At 37.6% G+C, this 16444-nt stretch overlaps 1 protein-coding gene across 1 annotated transcript in view; it reads left to right on the top strand.

Moving 5' to 3' along the window:
- Nucleotides 1-16444, top strand: part of RAD54B (RAD54 homolog B) — a 124860-nt gene that overhangs the window by 59063 nt on the left and 49353 nt on the right. The window contains exon 3 of the mRNA XM_044658197.1: nt 10292-10486. Coding sequence (XP_044514132.1) covers nt 10292-10486 — 195 coding nt within the window. The remainder of the gene's footprint in view (nt 1-10291; nt 10487-16444) is intronic.

Genomic DNA, 16444 nt, shown 5'->3' with positions numbered 1-16444 from the left:
CCTCTTCAGGCACCCCACCCATCTGCCTGCCTGCTAGACTTAGCCTGGGACTCTTGGCCAAAATGGATAAGCTAGTTCCCACTGCATCCCCCCAAGTGCTACAGCAGTCCCCACCCATCTGCCCACTGAGCCCCTTTGCACCAGCTTCCCTCCTGTGGCCTCCAGAGCACTGCTGATTCCCAGAGATACCAGCACAAAGGAGTGGCTGATTACAGCTGCGTAGCCCGGCCCCCTACCTGTCCTACCCCCACTACCACGTGGGTCTCAAGCATGTGCTAGCCACTTAAACTTCCAGCTTAGAGCTGAGTCCCCTGCTCACAGAGTGGGAATTCACCAGGTCAAGAGCAGTCCCTTCCACACTGCCCACCCCCAACCCTATCTAGCTTCCAAGACAATTTTAAACTAATCCAGGGGAGCTTCCATGCTCCTGGCTGTGAGAGCAGGGAGAAAGCTTTTGTCTATTCTTGTTTTCTCTTCAAACTTAGCCTTTGGCTAAAGCCTTTCAGCCACCCTCCATTTTTAACCTAGTTAAATGGGATTTGTCTAAGTATGGTGTTTAAAATTATAGCCCAGAACAGTTTTCTCTCCATTTAAAATAGCTCTTGTTCCCAGAGAACTTTACTGAGTTCTAGTAGCTCACAGCTTCAGAATGGCTTTGTTTAGCACTATTTCTGGGCACAATATTACTAATTGGATATTTTACACTTTATCTATTTCTTTTCAAGAAACAACAATAGAAAGTTAGCTTGATTAACCTACAGACTCAAATAGACAACCTTCAGAAAAGCTTGAATCAGCCTGTCCCTCAAGCTGATTACCTCTTCTCTTGCCTTGCTCAGCTTTTGGGCACCTATGGCCCATACACACCCTCTTTCACCCCTTGCTTGAGTTCTCCCTCTGTCTCCCTTACCCTCTTCTCTTCCCCCAACCCAGCCCCCAACCCTTTCTCTCCCCACTTCCATCCATGCTCAATCTCCCTTAGCCCTGCCTCTTCTTCCTCCCCTGTCCCAGCCCTGCCCTCCTCTACCTGCCCCACTTCTCCTACCTTCCATCCCTCCCCTGCCCCTTCTCAGCACCTCCCCCATTCCTTTCACCCTGTCTCCCCATCTCCAAACCAACCTCTCCCTCTCAGCTTACCCACTCCTCACCCTCCCCTTACCTACTCTGTTACAACCCAAACATCTAGAACATCTAGCCAAGAGGCAGAAATCACAAATAATTCAGTTAAAGGCCTATTGCTCTTAAGGGAAGTACCCATCTTCAGTAAAACTGCAAATGTGGTGTCCTTAAGGCACCATACACCCTTCAACCCTCCAAGATATTGAGAGATCCAAGCAAAATACCCCTTCCTTTGAAGATGATACTATTGTAGTTATAAAAAAGCTAGAGAGCATTTACTGCACTTATGATCCCACATGGATTGATGTGGAAAATTTGCTCCAAGCATTCTTAACAAAAAGAGAAAGAAATAAAATTGTTTCTCTTGTTAATCAGGTCCAAGGAAGGAGAGTAATTCATTGGCCCCAGATTGAACCTAAATGGTATGTGAATAATAAACAAGATTACTTAAAACTATGTCAGGCTAAACAGGCATTACTAACAGCAATGAGAGCTTGTTCTGATAGGCCTAGTATATGGACAAAATTCAAAAATCTGGAAAGACATGAACTGCTAAAAAATGAAGTGATAAGAACCAGGAGAACATTGTACACAGTGTTATCGGAATATAAGATTTAGCTTAGATTAACTTGGCATATATAAGGATGGGATTTGTACAAGGGGGATGGGACAAAGGGAGCCAGAGAAGGCAGTTGCTTACAGTTGCTGACAGTTGAGACCAGAGAGAATTCTGGGATTCTCCGAAGAAGGAAGGAGGAGTGGAAGTCAGTCAGAGGACTGGGAGGAGAGAGGAGGAGGACATCCCAGCTCAGATTCAGTCCTGAGGGCTGCCTGAGGATTTTTCTTTTGATAAATGAAACCCTGATTCCCTGATCAAAGCCATTCCATTGCATCTCACCCATCAAGGCTTCAACCATAGAGTCAGCTAAGTTTGGACTCCATTTTGGGAGCAATCTCTTAGTCTCCTTCTCCCATTACCCACCCTTGCTGAGAGACCCTTTTTCAGTCAAACCTTTCAATTTTAGAAAAGGATAGAAATAGAAAAACAGAAGGAGGAGCAAGGGGAGAAGCTTGGGTGAGGGAACCACTAGAGATCCCACCCAAATGATGGACCCCATAGCAACAGTGAAGAGGGAACCCCAAAATCCCTCTGTCTTTCACCCCTTTCCCCAATCCCTGATTTGTGAATAATAAAAACCACTCAACAGTCAGATAGCGTTCTAGAGTGCCTGAGAGACAACGAGGGAGAGGGGAACCTCAGCTTGGTCTGGCTACCTCCATCTTAAAGCTGGACCATCAGCTGTGAATTTAACTGGGGGGAGGTTTGTGTGAACCCCGTCCTTATTCAGGATCAGATTGGGGTACCACATATGTCCTCTTATAAGAAAGCCTCGCCCCTGACTCCTGAGGTGTGGCACAACCATCCGGGTCACCCAATTTCTGGATGACACCTCCTTAAAGTCTCCCAGTGTATATTGGGTCCCAGGGGAGAGCTAGAAAAGAGACTCACCACATAGACTTTCTCTATCTCCCTTCAATCAAACATCGGTTATTGGTCCTTTTAATTGTTGCATATAGCTTAGCAGAGCAGACTGAGCGGCAAGGGAGATTCCAGAATCTTGAGAGAGGAGAGATTGACAGTTTGAATCTCTCTCTGAGGACCTGCTGTCTGAAGGCTAATGGTGGATTTGGTGAAACAGACCACCCTTGGATCTTGGACTAAGTAACAACTTCAATCAAGCATCCTAGTGAAAGGAGGAAGGTAGAGAAGTGGTTTGGCTCTTTGTGGTGGACACAGAGACCATCCCTTCTCCTCTCCTAATTTTTGGATTATCTTGCTGTGGTTCAAGTCTCCTGTGGCCAGATTTGAAAATATCTACATTGGACATCTATGTGAGATCCTCTTCTCCCAGCCAGACCTTGTTAACAAGCAGTCTGCTGTTAGAATTAATCAGTAGAGTAGGTTTTATCCATCCCTATACCCCTGGGTAGATTTCCATAGATCTTAAGAGTCAGTTTATCTAAACCCCTTCATTAACAATCCCAATTAAATATCTCAGTTACCATACTCCTTCCTTGTCTCTCCTTTCCCAGATACCTAGGTTGACAAATTGAACCCACTGTGAATTCAAGCTTTTTTCCTCAGTGTATTGTGTGTGTGTTCCTTTATTTATTCATTTTACCCATTCCCGTTAGTTTATTCCAGTTTCCCTTACTTAGTTAACTATATATTACAGTTCCCATATAACAACAGTAACAGCAATTATGTACAATGATCGACTATGAATGACTTTGAGTGACTTAACTATTATCAGCAATGCAAGGATCCACAACAACTCTAGGGACTCAAGATGAAAAAGGCTATCCTCCACTAAAGAAGGAACTGATAAAGAGTCTGAATGCAGTTTGAGGCATAAGATTCTTCATTTTATTTCCTTCATGATTTTTTTTTTCTACTTTAAGCAATATGTCTTCTTTCAATACATGACAAACGTGAAAATATACATTGTATGATAACATGTGCAACTTTTATCAAATTACCTGTCATCTCATGGTGGAGGGGGGAATATGAGAGGGGAGAAGAGAACATGGATCACAAAATGTCAAAAAATTATTATTAAAATTGTATATACATGTAATCTGGAAAAATACATTAATTTTTTTGAAATGTTACTGATGTATTGCTATAGCCAATCATATAGACAGTTTGATGACCCCCAAAATGCCCCATAATGCCAACACACCTACTAGCCCAATCAAACTCCAAATGATCAGAAATGAATTAAAACATGTTACTCAAGATTGACTATTAAAAAACTCTGTAATCCCTGTTTGTCTATGGCTATAGAGATTTAGATCCCTTTTACTGGCAATTGCTAATCTTGCTAATAAATTGATCATGCTTAGGACCACATGCCTCAGTTTCTCTTTATTATAAATTTTTATTACAACATTTTTCTTGCCTTCTCAATAAATGGGAAAAAGATAATTTGAACATTTAAAATTTCTAAAAAGAACTCCTACTCTAGTCATTCCTATATTTTTTTCCTAAGTTAATACCTCAAATCTATTAAATACTTAATTCCTCTTCTCTGAATATCTTGAAAATGGCCTATACTAGGTTCTAAAAATATGTTTTCAGTGGAAAAAAATAGTACCATGTCTAGGATTGAAACTGGGAATTAACTTAACACCCATTTCTGCTAAGATTATAATTTCATGTATTAGATTTATTTCCTTAACCAACTTTTTATATGTTCTTATAAAGCCTTAAGGCTGATAATACTGCTTGAGTCTCAGTCTCAAAGGAAGTAATTGAAGTTAGAAGCAGATAAGTGAACAGTACATAAAGTGTTATGTTTATGGAGTTAGGAAGAGCTAAGTTCAAATATTACTTCAAATACTTACTATTTGACCCTGGCCAAATTATTCAACCTCTTTCAGCCTCAGTTTCTTTATCTATAAAATGGAGATAGTAGCACCAAACTCACAGGGTTGTGAATCAGGGTTATCAAATGAGATAACATGTAAAGTGCAATACAAATCTTAAAGCATTCTATAAATGGGTTATTTTTATTATTAAACTCTAGGACTGATAACTAAGAAACATCCCCAGCATTCAACTTGACAAATAGTTCTAGACTTCAAACTATATCTTATTTACAGTGTTATAGCCAAAAAGCTTATAGAAATATTATAGCCAAAAAGCTTAAACTCATAACAAACAGCTTGGCAGCATCATACCCTATTAAACAGGGGGGTTTTGGGATAACGTCATGCCCGGCTCAAGCAGGGCAGTTATCTCTGACTACTCACAGTCCCAGGGACACAACTCCTGGCTGACAGTCCCAGGGACACCACTCCTTCCCTAGACACAACAGCCTTGAAGATTCCTAGACAGATCAGCCTTGAAGATTAAGAATCATATCCTGTGGCACCTGGAAACATCCCTACTCCCTCTGTCTTGCTATTAGCTAACCCTAAGACAAAGGCATCTATATCCTAGAAACATATTTCCCTCCTTTGAATGCACCACTTGGGATTCTCTTGCTGAGTTCCCCCAGCGCACACTGGCAATAAAGCTTTCTCCTGCTTTGATTGCATTGTCTCGTGTGTTCCTCTGGAGGCCACCCATTTGAACCCTAACAACAGATCAAAGATAATCCTATTATTTGAAATAACTGAATATTTAGAATTTTTTTTCTTCACATCCAAAATAATCTGCCAATAGAGGTTTGGGTCATGTAGATATGAGATTACTGCTATGCCTGAAAATTATATTCAACATACAACAACCTAGCAATTACCAACATAATTTAGAACACACAAAAGAGAATAAGGCTATCATTGTGTGTGGTTAAGACCTGTTGGAGATTTTCTGGACTCTTCATTTTTCCTATGTGTTAACCACCAGTGACAAATTAGTACAGCCTATGCCTTGATCCTAGACTTTTAAGACTCAAAACTATGAAGCTGCCAAAGAAGCATAAGAATTGGATTTTTCTTTCTTCTTTTTTTGGTTTTTAAGAAAAAATAAATATACATAAAAAATTTTAAGCAGTTAAAGAATTCTTTAAATGAAAAATGCCTAGTCAAAAGGGAATGGTGGCAAAATGTGGGAAAAAGAAAGGGCTAGAAAGGTAAGTGAAGTAAAGTTAAAGATGGCATCTTATATATAATAAGGCTAGAAAAATGAAGGTAAAAGGATTGGGGGGGCAATCTTCTAGAGAAGATAGAATTAATGATACAAATAGAGGGGTTGGAGTTGGTAAAGTTAAAGCAAATCTCTTCATCAGAAGCTGGAGTAAAGGAAAAGCAAATGGGGAATAATGTTAATTATATATGTATATCATATTAAAATAGTTACATGTCATAATAATGATATTAATATGAGATGCAGAGAAAAAGAGAAGAGGGAGCCCATGGAGAATGGTCTCTATTTCTTTAATAAGTATGAGACAAGGTATAAAATGCTAAGAAAGGGGAGTGGAGAGGACAAAGGAAAGAGTTTGGAAAAACTTCTAGAGTAGGACAGGAAACCAATTCTATTGTTTTTCCTTTCAGGGGTCCTCCTAAGGTGCTAGTGACCATAAATAGAAAATGTGTTGCCCACATTCTGAACTCAGAAACCCTCCACAGAGGTTATATCTAACCTGCAAGAGATCTCCCTATAGGTCTTCTTTATATGTTTTAGTTATTCCTTACTCCTGCAACATGACATCACTTCTTGCAATTAGGTCATTATTAAAATATGCTGAAGTTTATTCACACTCACCACAAGCTTCTCCACTGCATGCTGTATCACCTTCATATTTGAAAAATGTGATGTTTCATGATTTCCAACCTTAGAATATATCCTCAGAAGAATATCATTTTTTTATTAAAAAGACATTTTAAGAATTTTTTTCCAAAGGATGGACATGAGATGGTTAAAAGCATAGCACAATTTCCCAATGCCTGCTCTATTCCTTCTTTTGATTTCCAGTCCGAATTTATTGTCCAGAGTGTTTACAACAAGCACTGTTAGTTGTGATATATACTATGTTCATGTCTAGTCTGAGCAACAGAAAATTTTAGTCCACTTGATTCTTCTTGCATAGATTGTCAGATCAATATCCTTTGAGTAATCCTGGATTTCATGGAGAAAGCTTGTTATGTTGTGGATGTGAGGGCTTGGTTAGGGTAATAAAGGAAATTCTCAGAAGAAACAAACAAGCAAATGCTTCTCTGCTTTCTTGTTAACAATCAAAGGGTTACAAAGGGATCATAGAAAAGGGAATAGGATATATGTATATAAAAGTTATTGAAGTACTCTTTGTGGCAGCAAAAAAATGGAAACTAAAGGGATATCCACCAATCGGGGAATGGCTGAACAAGTCATGGTCATAATTGATTACTTCTGTGCCATAAGAAATGACAAATGAAATATTTCAGAAAAACTAGGAAAGACTTGTATGAACTGATGCAAAGTAAAGTGAGCAGAATCAGGAGAACACAGTGTAAAGTAATAGAAATATTGTACAATGGGTCCCTCAAGAGACTCATGATGAAAAGGGCTATTCAAAACTAGAGAAGAAACTGTCAAAGCATGACTGCAGCTTGAACCATGTCATTTCTTGCCTTATTTCCTTAATGAGTTTTTTTTTTTCCTTATGGAGATGTCTTCTTTCACAACCTGTTGAATAGGGAGACTTGTATATAGTTTAACACTAGAAAAACCTATAACAAATGGTTTGCTATCTGGGGAGGAGGAGGAGTGGGAGAGAACTTGGATTGCAAAAAATCAGAAAGCAATGGTTAAAAAAATTATTTTTACATGTAGCTGAAAAAAACAAAAGGAATCAGTTGGCTAAAAATAATAATCAGAATATTTGAATAGCTATTTCTGTGGTTGAATTTAATAACTATAAATGATTGTTATACATGCATAAGAGAAAGAATTGTTAGGCAACAATTTTTTCTACCCAATCAAAACCCTTTTCTAATCAACAAACTGTAAGTAAAGTGGAATCCCGGGGCTGTTGAACTCCATACTACAAAGATGTCATCTATGATAGATAATCATTTGTGAAATCCTTCCTATTTTCTCATATTTTCATTAAGCCTAATTTCAACACATGTTTAGATCATTCTAATGATTTTTCCATAGATGAGGAAGTGGGTATAAAAGGATCAATAGGTATTGATGTCTTCTCAAAAACTTTTGTTGAGTAGTTGCAGGAAGCTGTCAAAGCCTGTGACATTTAGCACAGCTTGTCAGCGGTTCTGAAAACTAGCATGGCAGGTGTCATAAGTATGGATATTCCACTCAGTTTCCCCTATGTGACTCTTTTCTCACTAACATTCCTTTTATTGAAATTATTGTAATCAGTACCCTTACTCAGCCCCAGGGAAACACAGAAAAATAATACAGGCTAATGGCAAGGCCACCCACAGACCTCTTACAAACCCCTAAATAACTATGTCAGTGAGATGCCTTCTTGGTGTTTTATATCTCTGTTCTACTAATAAGGGTGGGAGATACTTCCCTCTGAGATAATATTGCTCGTTTTGCTTTTCTTTGGGTAATTCTGGTTTTTAATCTACTCTGCTCTATCTGTTTCCATTTTATGGATCTAATTCACAGTGTTCTATTGGTTCTGCTCATTTCACTCTGCATCAATTCCTGGAGGTTCTTCCCATTCACATAGAAATCCTCCAGTTCTTTATTCCTTTTTGGGCTTCTCTTGTGTTTCATGTTTGGACTTCAGTTTTTTTGTTTAGGTCTGGCTTATTTTTCAGGAATGCTTGGAAATCTTCTATCTTACTGAATATCCATTTCTCCCCCTGAAAGAATATACTCAGTTTTACTGGATGGTGACTCTGGGTTATAAATCTAGGTCTTTTGCCTTCCTGAATATCATATTCCATGCCTTTTAGTCCTTTAATGTAGAAGCTGCTAGGTCCTGTGTGATCTTGATTGTAGCTCCATGGTTTCTTTCCGGATGCTTGAAATATTTTTTCCTTAGCTTGATGGTCTTGAATTTAGCTATCATATTCCTGGAAGTTGTCCTTTGAGGATTTCTTTCAGGAGGTGATCTGTGAATTCTTTCAATTTCAATTTTATTTTCTTCTTCAAGGATTACTGAGCAGTTTTCTTTGATCATTTCTTATAATATCATAAGCCAGGGTTTTTTCTTGATCATTGCTTTCAGGTAGTCCAATAATTCTCCAATTGTCTCTTCTAGTTCTATTTTCTAGGTCAGTTGTTTTTTCAATAAGATATTTCATGTTTTCCTTTATTTTTTCATTCCTTTGATTCTGCTTTATTGTTTCTTGATTTCTCATGAAATCATTAGTTTCTAGATGGTAAATTCTGATTTTTAAGGCCTGATTTTTATCTGTCAGTTTTTGGTTCTCCTTTTTCAGTTGGCCCATTTCTCCTTGCATTCCTTTCATTTCTTCTTGCATCCCTTTCATTTCTCTATCCCATTTTTCCTCTGCCTCTCTTAATTGGTTTTTGAAGTCTGTTTTGAGTTCTTCCAGAATCTGTGTCTAATCTATATTTTTCTTTTGGACTTTGGGTGTGTTTCCTTTGTTTTCACTATCACCTTCTGTGTCTGTACCTTGTTCTTTGTTTCCATAAAAATTCTTTAGAGTTAGGTGCTTTTTTTGTTGTTTGCTCATTTTTCCTATCTAATTATAGGTAGGCTTGGGTGGATGATGTGATGGTCTTAAGCCTGAGAACTCTGAGAGCCCCCTCCCCCTTCTGATTCAGTTGACCCTTGAGATGCTGATAGTTTAAAGACTTACCTCAGGCTTAGGTTTAAGCTTTTGATCTCACTCTGATCTTGATCAGGCCAGGAGCTGATCAAATTCTAGCCTTAGGCTTATTCTCAAGTTTTTGGTTTTACTGACTACTTGATGCAGTCCGGTGACACCCTTGATTGTCCTGGTCTTAGAGCTCTACCCTGAGCTTTAGACAAAAAGATCAGTACTTAGTATTTAGTACTATCATCCACCCCAAAGTATGAAGTCCTTATCCCAACATCAGACTAGAATTCCCTGGTTTGGGGCTCTGGCCTTCTCCACAGGTTTGGAATTTCAAGGGGCATGGGTTAGCTTGGTTCGTTTATTTGCTCAGGCAGGGTCTCAGGGTCTGGATGTTGGCTTGGCCATAGGTTTCTGAACCTTGGACAGCAGATGTGGGTTGGGGGTGTATAGCTTGCTTTTGGCTTGCTCTTCCCTCCTTGCTGCAGCTTCTTGTTGAGTCAACTCTCTTCTCACTCCAGTGCCCCAGATGTTTGTTTCCTACCTTTTGGGTTTTTCTTTTTGAAAGTTGTTTCACTATCTCATTGTTGGTTCTTTCTCTCCTGTATTCGTTTTGTAGTGATTTTTAATCTTGGTTTGAGAGGATTCTTATGGTAGCACAGAGCTGCTGAGGATTACCCCACCATCTTGATTCCACTCTCAGTACTAGCTCCGATTCTTAATATCATTCCAAGCATAATTCTTAGATATACAGTATTTCACCATGCACATATTGTCAATTTTTTTCATACCCAACATCCCTCAACACATTATTTACTTTAAAACTTCATGGCTACATTTTTGTTGTTATCTAAATCATTCTGTGCAGATTTTACCTGTTGTCTTTGGTACCATTAACCTTTTGGCATTTTTGTAATTCCAGCATTTGTGGCAGCAACAGAGGTAGCTGAGTCTGAGGAAAAAGAAGCTGGATCTGGTCACCTGACAAAATATTTCAGTGTTGTTTGGTGTAAACTTTCAAAGAAGAAGCACAAAAAGTGGGAAGGTGATGGTATTCTTATTGTGAGTGGAAGGTCATTCACCCTGAAGGACCTAGAAGGCAGAGTCATTGGAAGAGGTAATCATGTACTTTGGGGAGATGTTGGGAGTATCACTTGTAGTTAGCATACATTCCTGCCTAGATGAAAGACTGCTATTGATTTTAATGGTGCTACCAGGCACTAATTAGATGGTTTAGAATTTATTCTTGCTCACTATTGGAGATGGCAGGAAACTGTTGAACTTCACTTAAGCAGATCCTTCTTGGTCTGAGGTTTATACCTCAGTTAAGCCCTGTGTTCTCTTTTGCACAGAAGTAACATAACATATGTATTTAAGTGTCCCTGCATCTCTTTTTTTCCTGCAGCATATCCCCAAAATATAGATTCCACAAGGATATATGTTCCATGGCTATTTGTTCCCGCTGAGGGTCAGTTGTGGTTTCTTTTTCTGTTCCTCAGCCCCTATGTATTATCACAACTATGTCAGTTGTGGTTTTTTCTTTCTATTCCTTAGCCCCTATGTATTATATATTTCCCAGGAAGACAAACATGCAAGTGTGTAATGTAGAACATCAAGGTATACCATATTTCCAGATGCTGGAGCTAGCTTATAATGGCTCAAGAGAGTAAATAATTAATTTTTTAATGTGAGCATTTGCAATTTGGAAAAAGGCAAATCTAGAGTTTAAGGCTTAATTTATTATATCATTGATTGTCTAGACTTAAGAAAGTGATGGAGAAAATGCAATTTAAATTTAAAAGTGTGTGATGCATTTTTTTAACTAGCAAACCTTTGGATATATCTAACCAGATCATTGTAGAAAGAGTGAGACAAAGCACAAAACATTCATATCAGGGCAGCATACAGTAATACTTCTGTTTTTATTCCTTCATAGTTGGGGGGCCTTGCTTCTTTATTGTTCATCATCATCCTCATATTTCAGGATCTTAATATTTTTGGTCTCATAATTGGTTGAGGAAATCTAAAGGGATTTCTAGCCCGTGGTTAGCCTTGCTTATATAGAGCACTAATGTATAGCCTGCTTATGTGGACTTTTCAGGGCTCTTTATCTTATATTATATAGCTCTGCAGAAGAGACCCCTTATATAGTCTTTTAAATAGTCTTAAGTATTAAGGGCAGTTAGCTAGCATAGCATATTGAGAAAACACCAGGCCTGGAGTCAGGAAAACTTGGATTCAAATTTGGCATCAAACACTTCTTAGCTGTGTGATCCTGAACAAGTTGTTTAAACTCAATTGCCTTGTGCTTACTGCTCTTCAGCCTTAGAATGGATACTTGGTATTGATTCTAAGACAGAAGGCAAGGGTTAAAAAAAAAGTATTAGTCTTCTAAAAAGTTCAGAGATAGAAGAAGCAAAAATGTCACAATATATCCTACTTAGTAATAGTAAAATATTTTGATCTTTCCTTAAGTTTCATATATAGGGGTATATTTCTTACAATAATATCACACATGATCAAAATACATAACTGACTCCATCAGTATCTTATCTGGTCTATAATTTTTGTCCTGTATCTACAACACTCAATCTGAGACTTAATTGGTAAGAAAAAGGCATCCACCTTTGAGTGGGAACGAGAACCTCAAGACTCAAGATAATTGAATGTAGTGCCCTTTTTCCATTGTTTACTTTTGTTCTCCAAAGGAGTAGGGAAGCAAGTAGGTACATCTGTTGAAATTTGTCTGAGATTGAAGACATTTATTTTATTGGCTTTTTTGGAGATTCATGTGAGTAGTAATTTATTTCATTAACATCTAAACCCTGGTATGCAGGAGGTAGATGATAGAATAACATGCTTTTGATGGAAATAATTTTTTCTTTTATTTTGGAAAAATGAGCTAGGAAAGTAGTTGTTGCTAACATTCATGTCTTTTCTATGGAATTCAATGTCTCATTATTCTTTAGTGTAAATCATTTAGGTCAATAAATCAATCCAGTGAACATTTATAAAGTACCTGTTATTTATCTTATGACTTGTACATACTCCAGAAATATTATGAAGCATTTGAAGCATGAAGTCCCTCAAATGGCTAATATCCAACAGGAATCAACAACTTTAAAAGTTATGTAGGGATGGGGATTCCAGCAACAACAATAAGCATTTATGTAGCACAACAACCATGGGAAGTAGAAGCTATTGTTATCCTCATTCTACATTTGAGGAAACTAAACCCAAAAAGCTTATGATTTGTCCAAGATCACACAGCTAGTTATTACTAGGGGTTAGATTTGAACCAGCCCCAGCTGTTTATCCACTGTGCTGCCTGTGAGCTTTTCAGTCCAGATTTTCATTCAATTTTACATTTATTAATTAATGCCTTATTTGTACAAGATACTTTACCACATGCTGTGGGTAACAATAAGATGATTGTCATAATCTTTGCAATAGATTAATTATTTTATTAAAAACTTTATACTCATTTTTAACTATATTGGTAAAAATAAAGCATCCAATGGTGAATAAAGATGACAGATGCAAACGTAGCTAGCTTCAGCTTATTGGGAACTTACTATCAAGTTGGACATAGAAAAAAGATGAGAAGATAGACTTCATTCATGCCATTACATTAATAAAAATGGGTAGTACAAAGGGAAGATCTGTAGGGCATTATGCTATAGGAGTCCATTCAAGCTGACATCAACAAATTAATGACAAATTTTTAGTTCCAATAATTCAGCCAGTTCTAATTTGCTTGTCTTATCATCTAACATACACTTCTCCATGCTACCAATTGAGGAGAGTTTGAGGAATTATGTTTAATGTTTTGTTGAAATCTAAGAATTTCCCTCACCTACCTTTGATGCTAATTCCTCTCTGCTTATTCATAGTTTTTCTTGTTTTTCCCTTCAAAAATCTTTTTAATCATAAGTTTTTATTATGAACTTAATAAACATCAACAAATATGAAAGAACAATATTCATCATATGAGCATTTCATTATACAAAGTAAAGAAAATATAAGGAAAAATATTACATTTGAACTTGCGAAATTTTGTTACATAAAATTTTTGAAAGCTATAACCTTGATTCTTAAAAAGGAACTCCTCTAATTTCCCCTTATACCCCAGGGAAAAGAAATAACATTCTTCCCACCTGCTTCAGGACAAATGCCAGCTTGAACTTTGTGCATACACAGATGTTACTTAGTACTGATAGAACACAAATTTAGTACTCTCTGTAATTGACTGTAGGATACTTATCTTCATCCTTGCTTGAAATAAGATCCAGTTCCTTTGTTTTCTTGGATAGCATTTGTGCTTAACTGTGATGACTAATTACCCACTGGCTATTCCTGTTTGCTAAGCTCATAGATAAGTTGTTTACTGATTATTCCTGAATATGACTTAATTTATTTAAGATAGATCTCTTACTTTTTCAGGTAGTACAATGACACAATCTACTCAGCTGCCTTTAATTTACATTTAGCACATGGTTTTATACCTTTTTTTCCCCTTTGTCACTAATTTCAGATATCTGTATTATTTTGGCTGCTTGGTTCTTCTTGTAAGGTAGTAGCAGAGAGGGCTAAAATGATAGATTGTTTCCATATTATATTATATTTTATATTTTTAAATCAGGCTGAGGATTTTAAAAGATTTTTAGACAAATTATTGAAAGTTTGAAATAGAATGATAAAATAGTAACTTTGAGAAAAATGGATTGGACATTGGTGTGTAGCATGGATTATATAGTGTGGAGAAACTAATTAGGGGAAGCTATTGCAAATGGATTAGACAAGAGGGATTTGAAAGGGTGATGTCAATGGTGAGAATAGAAAGGAATAAATGGGATGGACATTAGAGTCATTGAACTTTAGAGTATCAAGAACAACTGACTGAGCCTTTTTCTCAATTCCCATTCATGAAGATTCCAGAAATATATTTGCTTTTACCTGGAAAGGTTTTCATACACATGGACTCGTTTGCCTCAAGGGTATGTAGAAAGTTCTACCCTCTTTAAACAAATTTTGAGCCAAGACACAGATAATGTAAAATTTAAAAACAGCAAATTAATTAAATATGTGGATGATTTGCTCTTAGCCTCACCAAATGCCACAGCATGTAAAGAAGATAGTAAACATCTTCTTTTAGAATTACATAAAAGAGGCCACGAGCTCAAAAGAAAAAGTTCAGTGGTGTCTCCCTTAAGTGGAATATTTAGGGTTCATTCTAACTGCTGGTGCTCATTATATTTCTCCTAAGTGCATTGAAAATATTCAAAAATTGAGCGATCCTACCACTAAGAAACAGTTAAGAGCAATCTTAGGAGCAATAGGTTTTTGTAGACAATGGATTCCTTGCTATGGGGAAATTACTAAACCCCTTATAGCACTAACAAGAAATGCATTCCCTGAACTGCTTAAATTAGAGCCAGAACACACGCTCAGCTCCGTCAAATCTAAAACAGGCTGTCCTGCTCTAGGCATCCCAGATTACAACAAACCATTTACTTTGTATGTACATGAGTGGAGGACGGTAGCTTCAGGTGTTTTAACTCAAACTTTGGGACCTAATCAGTGTCCAATTGCTTATTATTTGGCTCAGTTGGACCCAGTAGCTGCAGGAGCACCACCATGTCTTAGAGGCGTAGCTGCCACAGCTTTATTAGTAACAAAAACTTTTGATCTAGTATTGGGATGCCCATTAACAACTATGTGCCCACATGAAGTAGAAGCACTGTTGGTAAGGCATGGAACACAGGCATTTTCTGATCAGAGAATTACCAGGTATGAAATAACCTTACTAAATAATGAAAATATTACTTTAAAACATTGCACAACTCTTAATCCTGCCACCTTGCTTCCTGATTTACCAGTTTCAGGAGAACCATTACACAATTGTGAAACACTAGTGTCCATGGTTGGAAAACCTTGAGATTATCTCCTGGACATGCATTTAGACAATCCAGATATAGTCTGTTACAAATTTACCTGTGACACAGGAAGGGACTAGAGGAAGTATTGAAGTTACACTTCCTCCAAAATGGATACCTTCTGCTTCCCTCAAACTCCAGAGAGTATGTTATTCTTCTCTCTCCTCCTTCTCTTATTAATCAACTAATGAAGTAGCCCAAAGGTTTTGATTAAAGACAAACGGGGTTTATTGTCTTCTAGGGTAGATTGACAGGGTAGAGGATACAAGGTAGCCCTAACAGCTGCTTAGAAAAAGCTTCAGGTGGGGGAAGGGAGGCAGGAAGTGAGACTGAAAGGAACCAGCCTACTTCAAACTCAGAGGGTTTGTAGCCAAAAGGGGTAGGAAAGCTGGATACAATGATTCAGTAGGTAAATTTGTAACAAGGGTAAGCCCTATTTGACTAAGCTATCACAGATTTGCACTAACTCTCAGATCTATTCTCCTTTCCAAACTTCTTAGACATTCAGGTAGGAAAAATGAAGGTGGGAATAAGGTAGGCTAGGGAGATTCAAAGGAATTAGCTAAACTAACAATTTTTAAAAGAAAAGCTTCAAAATATAGGCCAGGTTTCAATCTAAAGGAGCTCAGATGGACCCCGACTCTCTCCACGAGTTCCCAGGACCAACTGAACTTTTTCCCAAGATTCTAAACCCCTCCTTAACTGACAGAATTCTGCAAAGCAGTTATGCCCTCTCTCTGCACCACATGCTTCGTCCTCCTTTGAGGCCCTTTGGGCTTCTGGCTCCCTGACCTTGGGATCTAGGCCAGATTTCCCTTGGCTGAGGGTTAATTAGATCTACCTGAATTGAAATAGGGGATCAGAGCAAATTACCTACTGTGTTAGATTACTTATCCTATCTTATCCTCTCTCTTATTTCCTTATTTCTACTTCTTCTCATTTGTAAATAAATTTCCATAAAATTCATTTTAACCTGAAGTTAATCTTTAATTGGGGACTGATAATTGTTCAGTCCCCTGGTGACCAACCTTTTAATATTTACCCAATAAAAATCCCTTTTCACCCCTTACAATGGTTAAGTGAAATCTTTCTTTCTTATATAAATTTCCAGAGCACAGTTAAGAGCTTCTGGAAGATCC

Source organism: Gracilinanus agilis, chromosome 1 (assembly GCF_016433145.1).
Source record: "Gracilinanus agilis isolate LMUSP501 chromosome 1, AgileGrace, whole genome shotgun sequence".
NCBI lineage: Eukaryota > Metazoa > Chordata > Mammalia > Didelphimorphia > Didelphidae > Gracilinanus > Gracilinanus agilis.
This window is presented reverse-complemented; position numbering and strand designations above follow the sequence as displayed.